Consider the following 22,777-nt stretch of genomic DNA (forward strand, 5'->3'; position numbering starts at 1 on the left):
AGTTAACTGCATCATCAACCATTGAGATGAGATTCAAGATGATTCAATTAAACATTCAAATCAAAATCGGGATCCTGGTACTCACATCAATGAAATTTTATGTATTGTTAAATATTTCCATTACCCAAAACAATTTAATATATGTAAACAGTATATTATAGAAGTTTGATTCAACACAGAATTCAAAGAAATGGGCTTTGATATTAATCATTTCAATACACCTCTCCAATTTCTTTAACCTAAAATATGAAGTGTGCCTAATAAGTATATCGTATATCCAATACGCACATGTTCGCTTTCCCATATCTATACACTAAATAGTCGCTCCAAATGCAATAACTCGCAAATCGTTTACACTTTGCAATTTTGAATTCGTTTTTTATTAATTACGGTTTGTTTTTTAGACATTAGCTGATATCTTAAACATATCTAGATACATAGTATTCTAATTTAAGGTTACCTTTTGCAGAAGTGCTCAATTAATTCATTTCATGCAATATGCTGGCTACCACAACGCAAAAAAATATATATTTATTATTAATTGGTTTTTTCTGTTTTCTTGGGACTTTTTGCTTACGGACTAGGAGCCATTAGCTCTGCTGTTAACTGGATGCATGTGCTCACGAGATGCTGCCTGATATTTGATATTTATGTCTTGCTTTACTTTGATACTATGTGTAGGGTTGGGTATATAGCTGCGTGATGTTGGGTTTATGGAGCTGCAAGGCTAGAACGGAACTCAAGTTCTATTTACATCCTAGTAAACCTAACCGGTATTTGTAAACAATTTAGTATATACCCATATTCAGATTTATATATAATGTTGTATGTGTATGTGTGTATGTACATATGTTTTTATATGTGTTGTACCTTAGCTTTCGATTTTCGATTATAAAAATATGCGTTTATGATAAAAATGAATTTCCCCAATTCACTTTGCTATATAGAAACTCTGACTGATAATAACATGAGCGTACATTAGAGACAACTACGGGGATGCGTATGTCTTTATATTTATACATATGTGTATGTATGTTTATATCTATATCTAGAGTAGATATAAAATACCGCGCTCTGAGACTTGAGTTAGTTGTATAAACTGTATGTGGATATATAAATCCGTTATAGGCAACGTATGTGTTTCGATTTCTAACAAAATACTTCAATTGTATGTATATATATGTATATATGGGATATACAATATAATATTATATATGTCTATATATAATATACACGTGTAGATGCGGGCGTTTCGTCGTTTCATAAAAATGAAAAACAACTACGCTTGGCTTTGTTAAACACTGTTTGGGTTTCGCTTCCGGCATTAAGATAATGTCCTGGCTGATGCCGCACTATAAGAACTGTGACTTGTTCGTCTTGTGCGATCTGGACTTGCTGGGATTGAGTTTGCACTTTAGTTGCGCAATGAGGTCAGAGATTTTGAGCGCAGGTCCCACTTTCATGCCCAGCAACGGCATTATATCATCCTTAGTCAGCTGCAGCAATCGCTTGCCATCGATCTTGTTGCGGCTAAACGTGTCGCAGTGTGCGGTGCAGTCGTTCACACGCAGAAACTGTGACACATCATACACGTTCCAGGTGTCCGGCATCAGCTCCAGATGCGCCTCATTCGAATCGACATCGGCCAAACGAGGAATGTACTTGCTGTTCGTAACCGCAGAGTTCTGTTTGACGACAAAGGATATCAAGAATATTAATTTCATATTGCTTAGAGGGCAGTTAGGTTGGAGGCGTGGCTGGGCTTCGAGCTGGGTGAATTGTTGATGAAGCTATGTAAGTACCAAAATAACAGTGCGTAACATAAGTTATATACAAATTGCATTCAAGTTTTGCTGAATTTTTGATGATTGTTAATATATATATATATATATACATATACAACTTATATATACATGTATACATAGGTGAGCTAGCGGGCGGACGGGCTTTGGTTGTTTAATTGTTTCTAAAAGCTATACGCACTATTATCCTACAGTACTCACCGCAATGTAACTAGTGGCTTTGCGACCCATAATTGGTGGCGCAGGAGATTTAGTAGTAGAAGATTTCTTTACCATTGTTTTGCTGGCATTGCTATTGCCGCCGCTGGCCGTCGGCGTTACCGTGTTGGCTGGAGCCCCGCCAAGTGAAGCAAACTGATCGGAGCTCGTTGTGGTAGACTGTTCAGACATGTGGCTGGTGCTGCAATCGCCATCGGCATCTTCCTCAGCCACCCCATCCTCATCCTCATCCTCCTCGACCTGATTATTCTCATAGAAGGCAGCATTGTGATGCTCCGGCTTCAGTTCCAGCTTAATGCTCAACTTCGGCAAGTGCGGCGTAGTCTTCAAGGCGATCGTGCGGGGCTTGACTGCTGCAAAGATTGTATTTAGAGTTAATAGTAATAAGTAAGCGTACATTTGGCTTAAACCTGAACCCACCTGTCTGCGTGCTATTGTCATGTTGCGATTGTTTGTTGGCAGCAGCGCCAGTTGAGCCATTGGCTCCCTTTTTAGTCTTGCGCTTTCTTTGCACTTTGGGTTTGGGGGCTGGCTTCGGCACTTGCTGGTGGGAGACGCGCGGTGGTCCCTCCAGTTTGTGGCCAACGAGCACACACCAGCCTACAGGATATATATCCGCCGACTCGCAGTCCAACCACTGATCATACTCGTCCGTCCAGCCATCAAAGTGAACCTTGAGTAGCCGACCCACAACACGCGCCACTGTGGCCACACACACTAGACGCGGATCCATCAGATCCGCACATTCCAGACTCATGCCCGCTTCAAAGCCATGATCGGGCACAATGCGATGGAACAGATGCTGGCCGGCCGCAACGGCGCCAGTGTCGCGCAGGTAACCCTCCCAGGTGAAGGTACGCGAATCGTAACCATTCGGCGGCGTCACAGCTATGTTATTTGAGTCACAAAAGCCAGCCGGGAAAATGCAAGGCGACTTCTCATGGTAGCAAAACCTGCAAATGCACATAATATGGTTTGTTTTATTTAACTCCTGAGTTTCCACTCGAAAATTGGCTCACCAATCAGACCCTGAGGCGTCCGGTTGATATGAATCGATGCGTATCATCATATATCCGAATTTGAGTACAGCCATCACAGTGGCGGGACAAATCGAGGATAGATTGAGCGGATCGACAGCCTCCAGCTTCATGCCTTCGATAAAGCCATTGGTTTTTCCATCCAGAAAGTATTCGTCAAATGTGAAATTCATTTTGAATAACTCAATGGTTGCATCATCCTCGTGCACTTCAATCATGGCCTCACGACCCGCTAAAAAATCTCATATGTCATATATGATACCATATTGAACTGTTAATGTGTTTACCCAGCATGCGTTCCAAATAGTCCTGCGGCGCAGCCAAATTGTGGCCAACTGTTGTGGCCCAACCAACTGGATGGATAATGGGCGAATCTTCGTGGCACCAGAAGCCGTCATCCGAATCGAAGTACCGCAAGAACAGACGTTTACCCACAATCTTGGTCACCGTGGCCAAGCGCACCTGTGATATGCGATCCTTGTCTACGCACTCCAGATTCAGGCCGAGTCGGAAACGCGACTGCAGACTGTCGTTGACCTTGTTATAGAAATTGGAGGGCAATGTGCGTGCGCCGGACAAACGCTCCACGAGAAAGTCCTTCCAATCCTTGTACTTGTGCTCGATGGTGCGTGGCGGTATTAAGGGCTTGCCACGCGTCGCACACCATCCCACCGAATGGACTTCGGCATTGCAGAGATTCACCCAAAAGTCGTGCGAGTTGACGTCGAATCCCTCGTAACTCATCAACGCTTTGTAGCCCTTAATCTCCAGTATGGTGGCCACCCAAAACGAGGTGGGTGTCTGTCCCGGCTGAATGACCTCAATGTTATCGCAATCGGTGTTCTCCACCTCCACCTTCATGCCCACGCCGAGACTATCCCACACCTCGTAGCCGGGCGCATGTGGAAAGCAGGTAACGGGCGCCGCATAGAAGTTCGGTTTGCCCAGCCGCGGCAGCCAGTCGTACGAGTGCATCGGATCGTACATGCGCCGTCGTATGCTGATGATCTTCTCCATTTGTGGGCATGGCGCCGGAAGACGTTCGTATTTGGGTATTTGAGGCAGATCTTCCTGCGGAAAGGCATCTCGAAACAGACGAAGTGCTTTGGGCGTTGGCGCAGCATTCACAAAAGAATTGCTGGCGGCGGCGTTCAGCTCGCTGCCGCTGGCTTCGGCCGGCGGCGCAGCAGCATCGCCAACGGCAGCTCCATTCAGTGCTGCAATTGTCTCCTCCGTGGCCATTTGCACATTATTGGCAGCTGCATCCCCGCCCAGCGACATGGGCTCTCCGAATCCGTTCAGCTGCGTTATCTTCGACTGATCCGTTATACGAAAACGATAGTTGGCATTTTTGATATGTGCCGCTTGCAGTGTTAGCTCAATGTCCGACTGCTGCTGCTGTTGCTGATGATGTTGATCCTGCGCATCCGACGGCGATGCCAGATTTGTTTCCGCTGCGCCCGTTGACTCGGGCATCTCCAGTGCAGGAGCTGGCGAGCTGCTGGCATCCATCTTGCTATTGAGCACCAGCGAATAGAGCTCTCCGCGAGCACAGGCCATGCTGCAGAAACGTCGCGACTTTGTGTAGAACGTGTGCTTCACACCAATGGCACCGCAACGTTCACAGACAGCTGCGAAGCAGAGCATTATCATTTGATAGGATTAATTGCAGAGTCGATAAAGTTTCGCAAATATCTAACTAATTAAAGCAATGCTGCTCTTAATTGCACTGAATTAGTTACAGGTCTAATGAAGCTTTTCAATAACATTTCAATAATTATATCTATGCTGCGTTACAATTACTATAATTGAAACATTTCTAGTTTAACAATTGTTTTAACAATTGCCATCTATATAAATTAATACACTGACTACATTAATAAATATATACAAATCAAATAGGACCAAGTAGCTTTGTGCATTAGACAGACATAATGAAGCTCCGAGATATTACCTATTTATACCTAGTTTAGGGTTGGTATGTAGAAATATTTGAGTTAGAAATTCATAACTATATGCTTAAGTTAATATAAATATTCAATTGAACCCATATGAGGGGTATATATGACATAATTGCTGAAACTTGGCTTTCAGCCATGATTTTGTTCCAGAAATTCCTGTGTTTCAACTAATTGTATAATATATAATAAATAAAAATAAAAATAATTGCTGTGAGCACGACCAAAATCTAAATTGAATTTTTTAATAAAAAAAAAATAAACATTTATAAAGAAAAACCTAAATCATATATAAAATCTAATTAAAAGAAAAAATTATGTAAAATGATGGTAAGTGAGAACATACCCATGCCGTCTTTCTGTATCGGTATGACCGAAGGATCAATGTTGCCCTTGTAGGCAATCGGTGTCTTGAGCACGAGTCCAGGCCGGTTCACTGGCTCAATTTTGCGCGTCTTGCGCTGGGCACGCATCGAGGAGCTGGACCCAGAGCCAGATCCGCTATTGCCAGCCTTACTGCTGCCGGACGCAATGCCGTAGGGACGCATTGCTTTTGCCGTGGGTGTGCCTGTTGCCTCCTCGCCGGCAATTAAGATGTTGGCAAAGCCATTGCCACTGCCAGATGCTCCTGGCATGCCGGCTAGGGATGTGCCGGCTTGATTTATCATCGCATGCGTGGTGCCCAGCAGCTTGTGATGCAGCAGGCCATCGGCTAACGGCACAAGCATATCATGATTCGGCATGCTGGTCATGCACGACGATGATGACTGTGAGATATCCTTATCCGACGAAGTCATAAAATCGGTGCCATCATACGAATTATTATCCTCGTTCATCATTACAAAATCATCAATGTTTATGATCTCCTGCTTGGGCTCTAGATCGGACATGCCGCCACTGGCAGCGCCATCATCATAGCCATCCTCCAATTGGCCATAGACCTGCTGATCATCATCAACGGCCGCCGAGCTGACGCCCATCAGTGCCACACCGGCATTGTTGCCATCATCGCCATCCATGACTTCGGCATAGTTTTGAAAGACGGTCGCTGCGGCGGATTGCTGCAGCAACTGTTGCTGCAGTCCACCCATATGCGCAAAGCCGTACAGATTATTTGTATTTGTGGCAATTAGCGTTCCTGGCTGAACGCCCAGTGCGGCAGCGGCTGCTGCTGCCTGTCCCGTAAAGTCCCCCCCAACAATACTCATCATTGGACTCATATCCTTTTTGTGGTATGGGTGAAGAGTTGGAGGTGTTTATCATGTTGTTGTTGTTGTTTGTGTTTGGGTTTGTGTTGATTTGGTTTTATTTTTGATAGACAGTTGCATACAGTTGACAGTTGAATGGATACGGATACGGATACAACGTAACCAATACATAAATCATAGAAAAGAAAGTAGAAGGAAATAAGTAAACGAAGTCCAATTTTTAACTAAAGCATAAACATATGATATTGCATATAAATATATGATGGGTGTTTCTGTGATACCTGACTTAAGCTAAGTTTTATGCCCTTCCACCTGTTGATGTATTAAATCTAAAAAAGAATTCAATATTTACCCTAACGAGTTAGGAAAAACTAGGCTTTAAGCTGATTTTCCCTAAAGTTGATATAAACCTAAGCTTGAAATTGCAAATTCACATAGTCTGATACAACTAAGGATTACGTATCGATAATACTATGGCTTCAAGACTTTGATTACACAGCATAAAAAACCAATAAATATGTTGATAGATCGTAAGTCTAAATATTTTATTTTTATTCAGTTAAAATATTTTCAAAAATAAGGGAACAATGGTCCCATTAGGACTTACCAAAGTGGGCTGATGTGCCATATCCTCCATAACGGATAGGCCAACGGTTGAGTGACCTAGCAGAGTCGCAGCATCCTCCAATGTAATGCGCTCCGAGTTGTATTGGCTGCTCATCCACATCATCCGCAGCTCAGCCGGATTCATTGTTTATATTTTTGCTTATTGATAGTTGTTGATTTTGTTGTTGTGACTTTAGTATATTAGTTGTTTACTATTCAGACAAATTGTAGCGTCTTTTGTTGTGGCATTTGTGAAGAGGCGATTTTGGCTGCAATGGGAAATACACACTGATCACAATACACACAAAAACACTTATAACAGACTCCTGCACTTGCTGACCATATGGACCGTCATCGGCGCCTGTTTTTTCGTTTTCTTCTGATTCTGTTTTTTTTTTTTAGTTCCGCTTCTGTTTGTTTCCTCTCTTTACGCTTTCTACGAAATCGTAATTGAAATGGAGCTGCAACAAAATCTCTGACGATTTCAAATTGCAATAAAAAATTCAAACAAATCACTTGTGGACAATTGCAAATGAGTTCGGTTTGCAAAAACCGAATTATTTTAGGCAGCTTTGGTCATTTTTATGCTTTACACTCGCTCGAAAAGTCAATGAAGCGCACCGTGCGACCAGACGACGAACGAACGAACACAAAAGAAAACTAACAAATCGTCCTCACGCATCAGAAAACTTACATTTTTAGCACACCCAATATGCAGTTTATTTATGTGAATTCGTATGATCACATTTGTTGCTATTTACTTAAACGCGTATATTAACTTTGTTGCAATAATCCAATTTTTGGCATTCTTTTACGCGCAAATTTAATGCCAGTTTTACGATGATTGGTGATGCGCAAACGCAACTTAGCCGATAGTTAGTGGTGTGTTATTGTTAATTTGTGAATCGCGTGGATCAAGCAGTGCTCTAAAACTGGTACATTTTGTTAATAGCTGAAGTCGTCGATAAATAAAATGAATGAATAAGGAAAATATGAAAACTATGTTGTTGGTGTAAAATACTAAATTATTAATCTAATAATAAAAAGCACTAACCAGGCAGCTGTAATATTTATAGAATAAGTGTGGATACCCACACATTATCGTAAGTGCTTATAAATATAAATCTATCGATATACTAATATAATTCGAAATTATCAAACACTAGTTATAGAAAAAACAATGAAAACGCAAATAAATAAATAGCCAAACAATAACAAGCGTAATATATAGGTACACATATATAACATCTATGTAAACATAAGAAAATGCCCGAAAATGCATTGCCAGAAACGATTCGTTCCACTTTGGGTGGGTGCACTTTTGGTCAACGCAGAGAGGATATTTTTCGACGATTACAGCAAACTGCGCAACAAACAAGTGATACTTACAGTGGAAAACGCGAGCTAGCAACGGAAAAGGATGATGTTGTGCAGGAATTATGTGAGGCATTGGAAGAAACACTTTCGTATGGCCTACGACAGACCTTAAATGTTACACTGACAGCCGCAAGCATCTTTCAAAATATGCATGAGATCGTAACAGGTGGCAGTGGCAGCAGCACCACTAACAACAATGAGACGACGTTCTGGGACTTCTGTGAAACACAGCTTACGCCACACGAAAAGCAACGTTACGAGGGACTCAAGCAGATCTGGACGAAATATGGACGTGGCCGCGCTTTTATACGCGCTACACTCAATGAAAAGCGTCTGATGAGTCATGTTCTTACTTGGCTCAATGACGAGGCGCAACTGCAGCGTTTCTATACCCCCTGGTCGCTGTTACTTAATGAGGAGGCGGCCAAAAAATTGCCCGAGATTCTAGACAGTCTCAAAGATGTGCTCTTTGCTCTGAACGTTGAAAATCCCGAACTTAATGCACCAAAACGTTTTTCCGTGCAAGCGGTTGGCATTGTCAAGGAGGAGCCAATCATCTATGCACCACAACCCGTGCCTGTGGCAGCACGCAGGAAGGGACGCTTAGCAAATGCTGTAAAGCGGCCAATTGTGTGCGCCAGCTCTACAGAGGACCTACTGGGGGCACTTACTCCTCGAGAAATGCTTGAAGTTCAGCAAATAACGTCGAGAGATGCAGTTGAGCAGGAATTGAAGCAGGCAATGGCAATAGAACCCATTTGTACTACGCCATGTGATCCAATAGAACCAGAATTGGAATTTCTGAAAACTCCTCTGCCCGATGTGCAGCCGATTGGCCAAGATGAGGAGCTTGTACAAGAATCTCAGGAACTGTTTGAGGACCACAGTGATACTTCCTCGCAGTGGAGCAAATCATCGTCTTCGGGCAATGGCGCTAACAGTCAGCAGACTATGCAACTGGCGGAGCAGGTAACCCAACTTACCGAACGCTGTGCACTGCTGGAAACACGGGTGGCTGAGCTGAAGTTACAAAATCGACAACTGATACGTCGTCTCACCAAACAGTTCAACGAAACGGGCATCGATCCTTCATCGTCATTCTGCTCCAACTTTCTGATTACCATTCCACATGTGAAACTTGTTAAGACCCCACGCTCAGGGTCGCATTACGTTTACGAGATGCACATTACTATGCGCCAGCGGCTGGAGCATTGGACACTGTTTCGTCGTTATAGTGATTTCAACAAGCTACATAAATCGTTGTTACGCACGCATCCCAACATAATTAGCTCCATCGAGTTTCCGCCCAAAAAACATTTTGGCAACATGAATCTTGTCTTTGTTGAGGAGCGTCGACAACAGTTACAAATCTACATGTTGAATGTTATTGAGGCACTACCACAGGTGGAGGCGTGCAAGTCGAAGGCGGAATTACAAAAAGTGTTCCCATTCTTTCGCGAGCGATAGCATCCGTATCATGGCAACAGACCCAAAAACAACTTTGGACCAACAACAACTTAAAAATATATAAAAGTATTTTCTCTTGTTAAGTTAATTCTGTTATATTTATTGTAATGTTTATTTACATGTATAAAATTGGAGATGAGTTTTTGAACGATAACAAAATGATATTAAATAAAATTTTAAAAACTATATTAAAAAAACATAAAATTGCTAATCCTAAAATTTTTTAAATTAAAGATTTATCAACAAAATATATTATTCATCGACTGTGGATACCCCGCTTTATTGTAAGAATTTCAAAAACAGTAAAGTACTCGTGTATCCGATGACTCATCGATATATGTTTAATTTTTTAGAATTTCAATCGATAGAGTTTAACTTGGGCGATTACCAATCGCAGGCCCGCTTGATACCAAAAGGAACAGCTGTATTTGTTATTATCTGTTGTCATAATATTGCGTGTACATTTGTGCCCACCGTTTGCATCACTTTAGGAGAAAATGATTTTCTGAGTGATGATCTTTCGCCTGTTGTGCGGTCAAACCCATAATTTAAGTCTGTGCAATCAAAACCATACATTAAGCTGTTGCCATACAAGTCTGTGCAATTGATTTGCCTGTAATTTTAATCTAATTAGTGCAAGTGCAGCATTCAACATGTCCACGACCGCAATAGCGATCATCGGCTCAATATCTGTGGGTGCGTACCTCATGACGGTACGCATGATACCCCGTCTCCGTGAAATGTTCATCAAGGCGAATTTGTGCGGCCGAGATCTGTGCAAAAAGGACAAGCCACAGGTGTAAGTAATGCTGTTACATCTGTTCATATACTCTTAATAGTACTATTTGATTTTTTTCAGTCCCGAGTCCTATGGCGTAATTATTGGCTGCGTGTTCTTGATCTCAATGTTTCTCTTTATACCCATACCATTTGCATTTGACAAAGATGCCGCCACGGATGCAGTTACTGGCGGTAAGCCGGTCACGTTTCCCCACGATAAGGTGATTTACGATGAGTCAATTCAACGAAGAAAAACAAATTACTTTATTATTATCTTTCGGAACAGTTTGTGGAACTAATTGCCGCTTTGTTATCAATATGCTGTATGATATTTCTTGGCTTTGCCGACGATGTGCTCGACTTACGCTGGCGGCATAAGCTTCTGCTGCCTACCATAGCAACATTGCCTTTGTTGATGGTCTACTATGTCAACTATAATTCTACGACGGTCATGATGCCCAACTTTGCACGTGGACTCTTTGGTACATCAGTTAATATTGGTAAGGATTTGGTTACCTACATATGTATATGTATATGCGTGATTTAATAACATTTTCTTTTTATATTACAGGCATTTTTTATTACATATTCATGGGCAGTCTGGCTGTATTCTGTACGAATGCCATTAATATACTCGCTGGCATCAATGGCCTGGAGGTGGGTCAATCCATTATCATTGCCGGTTCAGTATTGGTATTCAATCTAATGGAACTCAGTCTGGGCCATCAGGTGGAATCACATCAATTTTCTCTATACTTTATGATACCTTTTTTTGCTACATCTTTGGCTCTATGGAAATTCAATAGGTAAGTGGACAATTGAATGAAAAAGATTATTCTAATCAATTTAGTATACATTAGCAAACATTTAAAATATTTATTCAATCAAATTTGATTTATTTCATAAATTAACTGAAATTAAATTTGCTTATAACATTTATTCATATTATGAATCCGCATACCTAAATTACATATTTTTAACTTAATTCACAACAGCTAATTCCATGAAATTTGAGAATCGTTTTTAAATTCTTTTCTAGTTTAGTTTCTTATCACAGATCTGTCTGTCTGTCGGCACTGTCTGCCTGCTGAGATACTAAATTTTGAATAATTTTTATGAAAAATCAGACGATATAAATATTGTATATATTTATATAATGATGGCGATATGTTCGATATGAAGAAACAAAATCATGTAAGTTCGGTTGATGATTGGGAAAGCAGGCACATATACCTATATATGTATATATATATAGCCGAATAGGATAATGTATGTTTCTTAGTCTTCGTCCTCCTGCACATCGTCCAGTGCATTCGCATCATACAAATTGACCAGCAATTGTCCAAATTGACTGCTATAAAGCAGCGCCGTCGGTGGCGCATAATATTTCTCACTCTGTTGCCGCAAACGCAGCAACGTGGTGTGGCCATCCAGCAGGATGCCAGCTCCAATCAGCTTCTGTATATAGTCAGCATCGATGCGTGAACTCCTCGTTTCGTTGGGCATTCGTATATTTGGGCTATTCCCAGTTTCTTTGGCTGTCAGCATCTGAGCAATCTGTTCAGGCGGCATGCATAGCTCACAGCTCCAGCCGCCAAAATGATTGAGGTCGCCCAGCGTATAGGCCGCCTGTCGCTCCAGCCTTTGCGGATCCATTTGGGCGTTGTGCAGATGCACGAGGGAACTAATGATACCGTCTAAGCGTGCCAGCTGCGGATGCTGCCAGTAGAACCCGTAGACGTTGTGCTTCAGCCTAAAGCGCAACGGCAGCACATCAGTTGCAAAGTATTTAAGATATTTCAAGGCCGCTGGCGCATAAACAGTTTCCCCATTGCCATACAAAAGCAAATCCGTGGGCTGCATTTGCACCCCGCAACGCGCCCATAGCTGGTGACGAAAGTAGCTGTAGGCCGCTGCACCACTGCAGTTTCCAGGGTTCTGTCCCTCTTCACACTGATAAACCAGGTAACTGGGAATGGGTATCGCGTCCAATTGGCGCTCGAGCGTGCGCTGTTTCAGTCTATCCTTGCTGTCCCTGACATAATAATAGATAAGAAATGTATCCACAACCTTGATAAGTGTGCGCAGCTGCAGTTCCAGCAGTTCCATATTTATATGCTCCCAGGCACCTAAGTTAAGTATATAGTAAAGGCGTTTCAATGACGTACTGCTCGCCTCATGCAGCTTCAATGGCGCCTCGTTGCCGCCTCGCTTGCTGGCCCGACTGTGCGTCATCAGTGCTCGCCATATAATCTCCGGCTGTCCGCAGTCCCGTCCATGCCAGCCGCTGGCACACAGGCACTGTGGCTGTGCCAGCAAATAGTCTACGCTGTTGCGTCCCTGACGGGTTTCGTTTAGCGTGCCCTCACTGTAGCACCATAGAGTTGGAGTTAAGTCCATGTCCATGTAAGCCGGCATAGCATAATCTGCAGAGCGATTCATCCGATCGATTTTCATTTGAAAAAAATCCTGTTGATATCGATTAATGTTCTCGCTCCGCGGACAATGGGATGAGGCTAGAGACTTCTTGGCATGTCTGGCCTGGTGCACGAAATGCACACGCCCCATCTCTAGCTCCAATTTGTTGTTGTTACTAGTGGATTGCAGTTGGAGCTCATTGTGATTGCTCTGCAGCAGCCAAATGCAGGCAATGAAACACACCTGCACCAGCACCACAGACCACAGGACAAGCCTTTTGCTATTCGCCAGACGGCCGCCGGCTGTTAGATTTTGAGCCGTGCTCCTGGTCATGGTGTATGATTGATACTACACACTGTACATGCTTATTCGATTTGTATTTCTGCTTGCGATTTTTGCCTTTATGAATTTTTTCTTGCTTTTTTCTTGGCTAACACACCCACTTTTCACACATTGCTGCCCACCCGCACAGCTGTCGCTGGCCTTTTTTTTTTTTTTTTTTTTTTTTAGCAATGTCTGCGTTTCTCAGCTGTTCAATATTGAGCACGAATAGAATGGAAATTTATTTCGGATTTTCTTTGTAAGCGACAATCAACAAAATTTAATCATACTTTAATTTTAAACACTTTTGGCATTTCAGTTCATGAGCAATTGGTAATTTCTCACAATTATAGTTTGTACTATTGTGACGTCACTCATTTACTCGTTATATACATGCTCGCCCTAACGATACGTACAACCTTCGTTTACTATATACACTCTTCCTCATACATAAAAATACATAATTGTACTTAAAAGAAGATTGTTTTAGTAAAATTGTACTTTTTCATAATGGTACAAATTTTTAGAATAAATCGAATTAAGGTCTAGTTTGTTGTTTGTTTAACATATCAATTGGTTTATATGTTATTTTTATATTTTTATATATTCTATGTGGCCAGTGTGACCTTACTTTATAACTGATCGTTATATTTGAAATGTTTTCCTTTTATTTACTTGCAGATATCCATCACAGGTTTTTGTGGGCGATACTTATTGTTACTTTGCCGGAATGTCCTTCGCTGTGGTTGGCATTTTGGGTCATTTTAGCAAAACGCTCTTACTCTTTTTTCTGCCTCAGATACTAAATTTCCTGTACTCAACCCCGCAGTTGTTTCACTTTGTACCCTGCCCGCGGCATCGACTGCCCAAATATGATGCCAAAACGGATTTGTTGCACATCAGCACAACGGAATTTCGATTGAATGAACTGGGTAGCCTGGGTCGATTGATGGTTAAAGTACTGCGCACCTTCCGTCTGATCAGCTGGCAGGAGCAGCCGGATGGACGTATCATCACCAACAATTTCACGCTCATCAACTTTGTGTTGTTCATCTTTGGACCGGTGCATGAACGGATTGCCACTCAAATGTTGATGTCCTTCCAGCTGTTGTGCACCTTGTTGGCCCTCTTCATACGCTATCCACTGGCCAACTATTTCTACACCCTGGAAACATAGCAAGCGTTCGCCTAGCATACATATGTCGATATATATATATATATATTTAACATAGTTTATGTAAATATAGAACACAGTTCCCAAAACTAATTTAAGTACGATATATTTATTACATACAAAGCGAAGTAATAAATTAAAATTATATTATGAGCGTTTCAGAGGGGTCTGACGAAACCGAACTTTCCTTTCCCGATGAAGAAGATGAGGGACCAAATATCGGAGTAGGTCAAATGGGTTCTTTCGTCTCTCCGGCTCACACTCTTTTCTATCACCATTCGTTTTCAGAAATACATAGGCGGACGCAATGCGGCTGGGCAGCGTCATGGACGTGGCTGGGCTATTCTACCCAATGGTGATCAGTACGATGGCAATTATCGCAAGGGACGACGTCATGGCATCGGTCTATATGTCTTTAAGAATGGCGCTCGCTACTATGGCCAGTACCGCTGTGGCGTTCGCTGCGGCCGCGGCATATTCATTTATCCAGATGGCTCCGTCTACGAGGGCAACTGGCGCAGGAATCTGAAGCACGGCAAGGGTCGTTATAATTATGCTATTGGGGACACTTACTCGGGCGATTGGTATAAGGGCTATCGCCATGGTGTTGGCATCTACAGCTTTAAGACCGAGAAGGACAACTGCTGTATGACGGTACGTCTTAAGTCCACTTGGAACAGCAATGTCCGCATGGGACCCTTTGAGCTGTATATTGGCAACGATGATAAGTGCACCATTCTACACGGTCTCTGGGACAATCTCTATCCCAATGGACCGGCTGTGTTCAGCTTTGATAATCGTTACATGCTGCTTGGCTATTTCTTGCCGGGCGACTATAAATTCAAAGTTATTCGCTCATCCGCGGATGTAGAGGAGGACGAATACAACCAGGAGGACGAAATTGCAAATGAAGAGGACCAGCCCGAGGAAATAAAGCCTACATTGTGGTTCGCCCAAGAGATCGCTGTCTACGACTATTCTCTACTGCCGCAAGAGCCGGTGCCATTGCCTATCTCTGACTCTGAGCTTTCGGTATGCTCGATCACCTCAGAGGTGAGCACACTCAGCCAGGAGAAGTTTAGCTTTTATGGCGAGGGCGAAGAAGCCGAAGACGAAGGCGAGGAGTTCGAAATGGAGTGCTTCCCATGCGAGTGTGATTATGATCTCAGTGAAGTGGAAACTGAGTCCGAGCCATGCAAGATCGACGCCAATCCCTGTGCCATCGAAGTGCTCAAACAGCCCGAATGTCCCGAACCCTAGATTGAAACTATTCCCATATTATTGTTTGTTCAGCTTTCAAATATACTGAGTATCCGTGTAAAGTATTTGAATGGATATAAACTCCATCATCAAATATATACGATCGTTTGGCATTATGCATCCCATAGAAATAGATGTATGTGGGGGTAAATATTGGTAATATATATATATAGCATGTCTGAGTTGTGCACATCAAGTTAACAGCTAATATTTTTATTATAATAGAAATATATTTGTGTGTAATTTTGTATGGTTGCTTTATTTACCATTTCAGGAATTCAATAAAATTTGTTTTATATTTTGTTTAAAAATACGTCTGCATATATTTAAGTAGATTTAATGTGCTCTCTATAAATAAATCGCTTCATATGTTATTGATGAAATCACAAATGGGGGCTTTCCAAGTATTATTGACATTATTGATGATACCTTCGACACGAGACACATTATATATATTTTTTTCTCTAATTTTTACTATTATTTAAATCGCATGACTTGTTTTTTTTTTTTTTTTTTTTTTTTTTTTTTTTTAAGTGGCTTTATTTCATTTTTTTCAGCATTTGAATTCTTTAAGTTGCACTAATTAATTCTATACGCAATTATTGTTTGATGCCTTCATCATTAAACACATTTGAAACATTAACACTTCAGTTGAATGTGCTTTCAGGGTCCAATCATTTTGTTTTTGCTTTTTAAATTATATATATTAAAATTAATAAAATCTCTAAGTGGTAGCAGGGGTTGAAGGGGTAGCATTTGCGGTCACATAGGATGATGCACAGCAGCTGTCCGGGCTGCTGTCGGATTCACATTGTTCTGTCGAGACTGCCACTTTGGAATCCTTGCTTTGTTCGGTGTTCATCGGATGATGATTTGGAAATAGCGCGGCCCCGTCACCGTCCTCCTCAACGATGTTGAGCTGATCCTTTGGCAAGTGCAACATCGTCAATGAGGTCTCATCGACTGGATTTAGATGAACCATTTGATGTGGCTCACCGTCTGTGGTGAGTAGCTCGTGCAGTGTGCTACCGTCTCGCTGTTTGGATACCTTATAAATAGCAGGACACGATTTGGAATTCTTAACATCGCTCGCATCCTTCAGTTCACCCATCTCCACATTACTAATGCTATTCTCCTCCATCAGCTGCGCATTCTGATTGTTATCCTCAATACTGCAAGCAGCTAGAGCAAGGGCCATGGCAGCTGCCTGACTGCTGCTCGAGCCCTCTGGATAAACATTTAATTGCGATTTGCTAAAGAGCAACAGATGCGGATCCATTTTGAAGTCATGCAAATCGAGCTTCTTCTGGTCCAGATTCTCATCAATATAGTTAATGTGTATTGGTGAGGCTTGCAGATTTAGCTCGGAGCTCTGGAATAATTCGTCATCTGGCGGCGTGTAGTAGACGGAAGCCTTACTAGCCGAATTGTTGGCGGCTTTCAGTGATTTGATTTTCTGTATGTGCAGTTCCTTCTCCATTTGGCTCTTGAAGTAACAGTCTATGTCTGCAAATATATGTTCATGTATTATTGAGTTTCTTATCATAAATATAAATATAATATTTACCCTCGACAATGTCTTCTTCGCAGCGTCCGCGGCAGTTTTCAAAGTAAAAGCTGGGCAAATTTTCCAATACCTTGTTCAATGATTGCTGCTGGTACTTGTAGCCCTCACGTAGTCGCAATACCTGATGGGCACTAAACTTACGGATCTTATTGCGCTGGAAGACATAGTTCTCGCGCACCCAACTCAATTGGCCAGTGGAATAGTCGCGCACCTTCTTCACCTGATCGTAATATTGATCTTTTAGTGCGGTCAAATGATTAGAGCCCATGTCACGGAACTCTTTGACGTGCTTGGCCTGTGTTGTATAGCTGCTCTGTATCCATTCCACTTGTAGTGCACAATTCTCCCGTATGCGATGCACTTGTTGTGCATAATTCTCACGCAAACGCTCCAACTGCTGGCTCTTGTAGTTCTCAATGCTATCCAGCATGGCATAAATTTGCCGTGATCGTGGTGACCTTTTATTGCGATTCGCACAACAGCTCAAGCGTTCACAGAGTCCACAGCGCTGTAGGCAGCTGCGTAAGCCTTGCACCAAAAGTGTTAGCAACAAAAATGCCGTGGCAAGTAAAGTACCCGCCAGAAGGCTTTCAATTTTAACGCGATAAAATACAATGGGATCGATGTAGAGTCTGTAAAGTGACATATGAATACAATTAAATGATCGGCTATGATATGACTTGTATATTATATGCATCGATTTATACTACCTAATGCCTGCCGATGAATTCCCCATCACATTAAAGGCGTAGCAGGTGTATAGGCCACTATCACCACGCGATATATTGTGCACGAGCAGCGAGCCGTTCTCAATGAGCACCACGCGCTGACCCACAATCGTCTTCTGTCGGCTGATGTTCATGTGCAGCGATTTGGTGTTGCTGTCATCCGTCAGGGCAAACAGTTCAAACTTACTCGGCTGATGCTCTTTGTCGCTGTTGATGATGGTGGGCCGTTTGTCGGGATCGGCATGATGCCGTAGAATCTTGTGGCGTGGTGTCACCTGCAAACAGCAATCCAAATTTGGCAATTAACATATGATTATTATTATTATTATTCAAGTACGCGTTACCCAAATAATATCTGGAGTAGGACTGCCATAAACCATACACTCTAGCTTGGCTGTGGCATGCAACCTGTACATCTTGGGCTCTGAAGATTGCACCACAACTGGTACGGTACAATTGAGATTGCTTAACACGCGCAGCATGTCGCCGGGATAACCGTATTGGCATTTCAGTGCATCAATCTGGTTATCAATATGCTCATACGAGTCCAGACTGCGACTGGCATTTGGTGTTGCCCGTCGCAGAGAGGTCGTCGCATTTGTTAACCAGTTGGACAGCCAGTACATGCTGCAGTCACATTGATATTCATTGCCCAAGATGTTCAAATAGTGCAGATGGTTTAACTCTTTGAGGCCTTCGGGCAGTGAGCCCAACCGATTGCCACGTACACTCAGCCGCTGCAGACGCGACAAGCTGGCAATCTGTGGGGGCAACTTGGTAAGACTATTATCGGCCAGCAGCAGTTCGCGCAGATTGCGCACGTTGCCAAACAATGTGGCTGGCAGCTGAGTGAGCTGCAGATTCTGTTGCATCGATAAGTAGCGTAGGCGTTGCAGTATTTGCCCATCTACGTAGTCCTCGTCGCGCGAAATCCAATTGGGCAGTTCTTCGAGCGGCGTCTCATCGATGCGCAGCAACACCAACTTACGCTGCGCCTGAAAGAGTCCGTCAGGCAATTGCTTGAACTGATTCCGGCTCAAGTCCAGTTGCTGCAATGAGCCGAGTGGCTGGAATATGATGGAGGACAGTACGGTTAGTTCATTGCCAGATATATTAAGAGTCACCAGATGTTCCAGAGACTCAAAAGCCTTGCGATCGATGCTTCCCAGCTCATTCTGTGACAGATCCAGAATTCGCAGCTGGCGTAGATTATATAGGCTGTGCTTGCCTAAGGACTTCAATTGATTTCTCTGCAGCAGGAGCTGACGCAATTGATTGTTGAGTGCAAAGAAGTTGTCCGGGAATGAGAGCAAACGATTATTGCTGAGATCCAAGTGGCGCAGTTCACGTGCCGTCTGGAAAAGCTGAAAGGGCAAAACGGTCAACTGGTTGCCCGAGAGATGCAGCGACTCCAGCTGAAGTGCACCCTCGAATGTGTTGCGTGGCAGCTCGATCAATCGATTATAGCTAAGATTCAGCAGTCGGAGCTCGCTTAGGTGCTGCACGAACTGCACGGGTAAACCGTGCAGCCCATTGCGATCCAAGTGCAGCTCCAACAGATGATTCATATGCTGCAGTTCGCTCAGACTGCAATTGTGGGCCAAGCGATTCCCACTCAGCTTAAGTACTTGAAGACGTCGCATCGCCTGCGGCTGCGCCCAATGGATGCAGCTAAGCAAATTCTCACTAAAGTCCAGTGATTCAACCGATTCGAAGCGTGTCACATACTGCACAAACAGCCGTTGCAGTGTTTCATCGTGTAATGAACTAACCGTCCATTTAAATTTCTGTATACTATCATATTGTTGCAATTTCAGCGGCACTGCGTCAGCATGGCCCGGTACATGCATCAGCGATATCTGCTCATAGTTCATCTGGCTATTGAGCTGCAGCTGGGCATTGATTTCAGCTACGCTGACATTTTGACAGCGCAGCTTTACGATGCTGTTGGCAGGATCACCTTCCTCAGAACTCTCCTGCTCTTGGTCCTCCTGTTGAACATATAATGTCTGGGCTCTATTATCCAACAGCCAGGCATCATCGAGGCTATAGCCATCGTCCACATCCGAGTCCACAGCATGACCGACAAATGGCAAATGGAACTTGTAACCCAGCAGCGAGAACTCATGCTCCTGCCACGTTCGTATCGGCACCAACTCCTCCGCTCCCTTTACAGCTCTTCCCGGCGACTGCAGTGTAGCGTTCCTCGAACTGTAGACGGTGCTGCAACCAGGCTTATAGTTTGGCACATCAACTGTGACAGCGGCGACGACGACAGCATTGTAAACAAACAACGCAGCCAATATCAAGGATTTCTTGGATATTGTTTCCATTTTTCCGTGTACAATCTCAAAAACTTATATGGCATTATATGTGTCTCATCGTTCGATCGCATAGTACACCTGTGAATACAAACATCAAATAGATTAATTTGACCGCTATTTATAGCTACATTTAAAATTAGTTTACCTAACAAACCATGTAATTACCGTGAAGGCGTCTCGAATGAGTTACATCTTTTGTACTACATTTTTTTAGACTTCCAAGAAAGTCGCAAAGAAAAGTTTTCACTTTTTCCTGAAGGGGAATTCATGTATTTTCAGAACAAAAAACAATGTACTAACCATTATCTCAGTCATAAAACCTTACTGTTTAAACAGCAATTAAAACTGCCTAAATGTAAAGTGTTCAGAAGACTCACTGAATCAAAAAGTCTTATCTCCACAATAGCAAAAAACAAACAAATTTTTATCGCTCTTTTTTATAGGCTTTTGAATGGGAAAAAGATTTTGAAAATAAATAAATCAATAAAATCGTAAATATATTTCAAACTAAACTATAGCTGATTGAAAAAATATATTATGTATATTTGTATTAATAGATTTCACATGGCTTTTGTGACAAACGAAATCGATGGGATTTTCTTTTTTTAATAAATCCAATAGAAATTCTATTGAATATAACATAGTTTTGAAATATTTACGAATAAACTTTTGCTAATTAGAAATAATATATGTACTTACATACATATGTATATGTATAATAGTTTTCCTTTTTCAGTCGTGACAGTCAAAGCATTATCATAGCCGTCTTAAACATGCATAGGGTATACATATGTATATAAAAAAAAAAAAAAAACAATAACTAAATGCTCATCGCATGCGAAAAAAAAATGACAAAAAAGATAATAATTAAATTAGCTTAAGCAAAAACAAATTCCAATGGACGTGGCTATGCACAATAGTTAAAAACTTCTTTCTTAATTGCCTATACCTAAGGCCACTGAAATCGTGAAATCAAACGTCTCAGAAAATATTACAGCACACTCACAGAGTATTGATGAGCTTGAGTACCAAGTATCTTTTTATGTGTCATTTTTTACAACACACAGATATAAATCTTCATTAAAAGGTTGCATTTATTATCTAGCTAGTAGACCTGAGTCTGAGACGAAGTTATATAATAAAGAATTGAGAAAATTCATGTGTACTTATGTGTATGTATGTTTGCACCTATGTATGTAAATATGTAAAACGAGCTCAAAGAGTGCAATAAACAACCGTTGAAGAGATAATTCGTATGTGTATATTTATATTGCCTGTTATGTACAAACTTATATACACTTGCAAATTAGCAATATGAATAGATGCCTTATTTTCTGTCTCTGTGTGGGTGCGTGTGTATTTTGTATACAATGACGTCCAAAATGCCGCTAATGAGCAAAGTGTACAAATAAGAAATATGTATTTGTATTGGCACGCACACCAATGTGAAGCAAGACACGTTAGTGACGCCAGGTGAAATGGAAAAACCATTCACAAAATTAAGCTTGCGACTTCATTTGTAGCAGAAGGTGCTTTTACATTTCTATAAAGTTCTGCTTCTGATTACATTATACTGTTTGTTGTTTTGTTTTCTGGTATTGTATCGACCCAGCTGTACAAAACTACAGCAGCTGGAGTCGAGAAGTGTGATTTAGTGTGAATATGTACATGTATATACACACACTTGCGCATGATTGTGCTTCGTTGTTGTTTTTTCTTCTTTTTTCACCCTTTTGTGGCAAAATCAACCGTTTTTGCAATATTTCAAACGCATACATGTATAAAACACATATCTTGAAAAATGTATAAATATTTATGTGCCAATAGATTTATTTACAGCTGCAATAAATGCAGCACACTGTTCATAATCACCAATAAATTACACATTAAAAAAACCACTCACTGCTGCTTAACGCATTTTAGAAAAGTTGTATCCCCAATAGTTCCGACGCAGCAATTGATACTTGCTCAAAGAGGATTTTACGATGTAGTGGTGCTGCTGTTAAGTAGCAAATTTTATGTTATTCAATTGGTTAGCCTATTCTGTTATTATGTTGGAAAGTTAAAAACTTGTATATGTTATTAATTAATAGTTTTACATCGTTTATGTTTATTTTATTAGAGATTTGTAATTTATCATTATTCTTTATATATTTAGAGCTGCAAATAATTATGGTATTTCTTTTTTAGCTGTTAACACACTTTTATACTTAAAAATACTCAATATAGCGATTCTCCATCCCTGCTTAGTAGTCGATAAAAAGTAATGCAGCAATTATACTGAATTTAAATACCATCAAACAGCATGTATTTCTATTCTATTTTTGTAAGTATTTTGTATTATATTATGTATTTATATCCTTAAAAATAATCGGTGTCGATAGGTATATAATTTTGGCGCCAATGAACGGATTCAAAATTTTAAAATTGCTTCGAAAATGAATAGCCGGTTTGGATAGTTTGGTTTTCCCTTAGCTGAATTCGGCTTCTGGTCTTATAGGTATGGTGTAAATTAGCTTAAAATATATAAG

At 41.6% G+C, this 22,777-nt stretch overlaps 6 protein-coding genes across 13 annotated transcripts; 3 read left to right on the plus strand and 3 right to left on the minus strand.

Moving 5' to 3' along the window:
- Positions 1–350: 350 nt before the first annotated feature.
- On the minus strand, positions 351–7,701 carry Sfmbt (Scm-related gene containing four mbt domains). Of its 4 annotated transcripts, XM_018002204.2 has the most exons (9): positions 7,347–7,511; positions 7,171–7,291; positions 6,832–7,099; positions 5,363–6,239; positions 3,346–4,689; positions 3,041–3,290; positions 2,442–2,974; positions 2,004–2,374; positions 351–1,685 (listed from the first exon to the last, which is right to left on the minus strand). In XM_018002204.2, the coding sequence occupies exons 3-9, from the start codon at positions 6,973–6,975 to the stop codon at positions 1,353–1,355; spliced, it is 3,852 nt and encodes a 1,283-aa protein (XP_017857693.1). In that variant the 5' UTR covers positions 6,976–7,099; positions 7,171–7,291; positions 7,347–7,511; the 3' UTR covers positions 351–1,352. The 4 variants fall into 4 exon arrangements, with proteins under 4 accessions (XP_017857693.1, XP_017857696.1, XP_017857698.1 ...); XM_018002207.2 differs by lacking the exons at positions 7,171–7,291; positions 7,347–7,511 and adding an exon at positions 7,525–7,701 and having other exon boundaries at positions 2,004–2,371; XM_018002209.2 differs by lacking the exons at positions 7,171–7,291; positions 7,347–7,511 and adding an exon at positions 7,525–7,700 and having other exon boundaries at positions 2,076–2,374.
- Positions 7,702–7,790: 89 nt separating this feature from the next.
- LOC108610235 (uncharacterized) lies at positions 7,791–9,878 on the plus strand. Its single transcript, XM_018002219.2, has 2 exons — positions 7,791–7,933; positions 7,997–9,878. The coding sequence occupies exon 2, from the start codon at positions 8,097–8,099 to the stop codon at positions 9,672–9,674; it is 1,578 nt and encodes a 525-aa protein (XP_017857708.1). The 5' UTR covers positions 7,791–7,933; positions 7,997–8,096; the 3' UTR covers positions 9,675–9,878.
- Positions 9,879–10,075: 197 nt separating this feature from the next.
- Alg7 (Alg7 dolichyl-phosphate N-acetylglucosaminephosphotransferase) lies at positions 10,076–14,460 on the plus strand. Its single transcript, XM_018002224.2, has 5 exons — positions 10,076–10,473; positions 10,534–10,675; positions 10,741–10,954; positions 11,026–11,260; positions 13,875–14,460. Exons 1-5 carry the CDS (start codon positions 10,328–10,330, stop codon positions 14,368–14,370), a joined length of 1,233 nt encoding a protein of 410 aa, XP_017857713.1. The 5' UTR covers positions 10,076–10,327; the 3' UTR covers positions 14,371–14,460.
- On the minus strand, positions 11,300–13,574 carry Mgat3 (beta-1,4-mannosyl-glycoprotein 4-beta-N-acetylglucosaminyltransferase). Its single transcript, XM_018002220.2, has one exon. The coding sequence runs from the start codon at positions 13,203–13,205 to the stop codon at positions 11,733–11,735; it is 1,473 nt and encodes a 490-aa protein (XP_017857709.1). The 5' UTR covers positions 13,206–13,574; the 3' UTR covers positions 11,300–11,732.
- Rsph1 (Radial spoke head protein 1) lies at positions 14,451–16,015 on the plus strand. The gene is made up of 2 exons (XM_018002225.2): positions 14,451–14,591; positions 14,656–16,015. Exons 1-2 carry the CDS (start codon positions 14,517–14,519, stop codon positions 15,625–15,627), a joined length of 1,047 nt encoding a protein of 348 aa, XP_017857714.1. The 5' UTR covers positions 14,451–14,516; the 3' UTR covers positions 15,628–16,015.
- A 107-nt stretch (positions 16,016–16,122) lies between these two features.
- Positions 16,123–22,458, minus strand: LOC108610233 (uncharacterized). 5 transcript variants are annotated; one of them, XM_089465566.1, is made up of 7 exons: positions 22,150–22,458; positions 20,946–21,012; positions 20,392–20,499; positions 18,267–20,324; positions 17,905–18,197; positions 17,195–17,826; positions 16,123–17,133 (listed from the first exon to the last, which is right to left on the minus strand). In XM_089465566.1, the coding sequence occupies exons 4-7, from the start codon at positions 20,253–20,255 to the stop codon at positions 16,352–16,354; spliced, it is 3,696 nt and encodes a 1,231-aa protein (XP_089321692.1). In that variant the 5' UTR covers positions 20,256–20,324; positions 20,392–20,499; positions 20,946–21,012; positions 22,150–22,458; the 3' UTR covers positions 16,123–16,351. The 5 variants fall into 5 exon arrangements, with proteins under 5 accessions (XP_089321692.1, XP_089321693.1, XP_089321691.1 ...); XM_089465567.1 differs by lacking the exon at positions 20,946–21,012; XM_089465565.1 differs by lacking the exon at positions 20,392–20,499.
- Between the last annotated feature and the right edge of the window lie 319 nt (positions 22,459–22,777).

Source organism: Drosophila arizonae, chromosome 3 (assembly GCF_054131065.1).
Source record: "Drosophila arizonae isolate 15081-1271.41 chromosome 3, UAZ_ARI_1.0, whole genome shotgun sequence".
NCBI classification, from domain to species: Eukaryota; Metazoa; Arthropoda; class Insecta; order Diptera; family Drosophilidae; genus Drosophila; species Drosophila arizonae.

Bases quoted from the DNA above. Each gene is read 5' to 3' on its own strand.
- Sfmbt (XM_018002206.2), bottom strand. From the start codon at position 6,975: ATGAATCCGGCTGAGCTGCGGATGATGTGGATGAGCAGCCAATACAAC. The intron at 4,690-5,362 runs GTATGTTCTCAC...TCTGCTTCGCAG, and splicing joins GATACAGAAAGACGGCATGG to CTGTCTGTGAACGTTGCGGT. The intron at 2,375-2,441 runs GTGGGTTCAGGT...CAATCTTTGCAG, and splicing joins TGACAATAGCACGCAGACAG to CAGTCAAGCCCCGCACGATC.
- LOC108610235 (XM_018002219.2), top strand. From the start codon at position 8,097: ATGCCCGAAAATGCATTGCCAGAAACGATTCGTTCCACTTTGGGTGGG.
- Alg7 (XM_018002224.2), top strand. From the start codon at position 10,328: ATGTCCACGACCGCAATAGCGATCATCGGCTCAATATCTGTGGGTGCG. The intron at 10,474-10,533 runs GTAAGTAATGCT...GATTTTTTTCAG, and splicing joins AAAAAGGACAAGCCACAGGT to TCCCGAGTCCTATGGCGTAA. The intron at 11,261-13,874 runs GTAAGTGGACAA...ATTTACTTGCAG, and splicing joins GCTCTATGGAAATTCAATAG to ATATCCATCACAGGTTTTTG.
- Mgat3 (XM_018002220.2), bottom strand. From the start codon at position 13,205: ATGACCAGGAGCACGGCTCAAAATCTAACAGCCGGCGGCCGTCTGGCG.
- Rsph1 (XM_018002225.2), top strand. From the start codon at position 14,517: ATGAGCGTTTCAGAGGGGTCTGACGAAACCGAACTTTCCTTTCCCGAT. The intron at 14,592-14,655 runs GTAGGTCAAATG...ATTCGTTTTCAG, and splicing joins ATGAGGGACCAAATATCGGA to AAATACATAGGCGGACGCAA.
- LOC108610233 (XM_018002216.2), bottom strand. From the start codon at position 20,255: ATGGAAACAATATCCAAGAAATCCTTGATATTGGCTGCGTTGTTTGTT. The intron at 18,198-18,266 runs GTAACGCGTACT...TGCTGTTTGCAG, and splicing joins CTACTCCAGATATTATTTGG to GTGACACCACGCCACAAGAT. The intron at 17,134-17,194 runs GTAAATATTATA...ATATATTTGCAG, and splicing joins CGAAGAAGACATTGTCGAGG to ACATAGACTGTTACTTCAAG.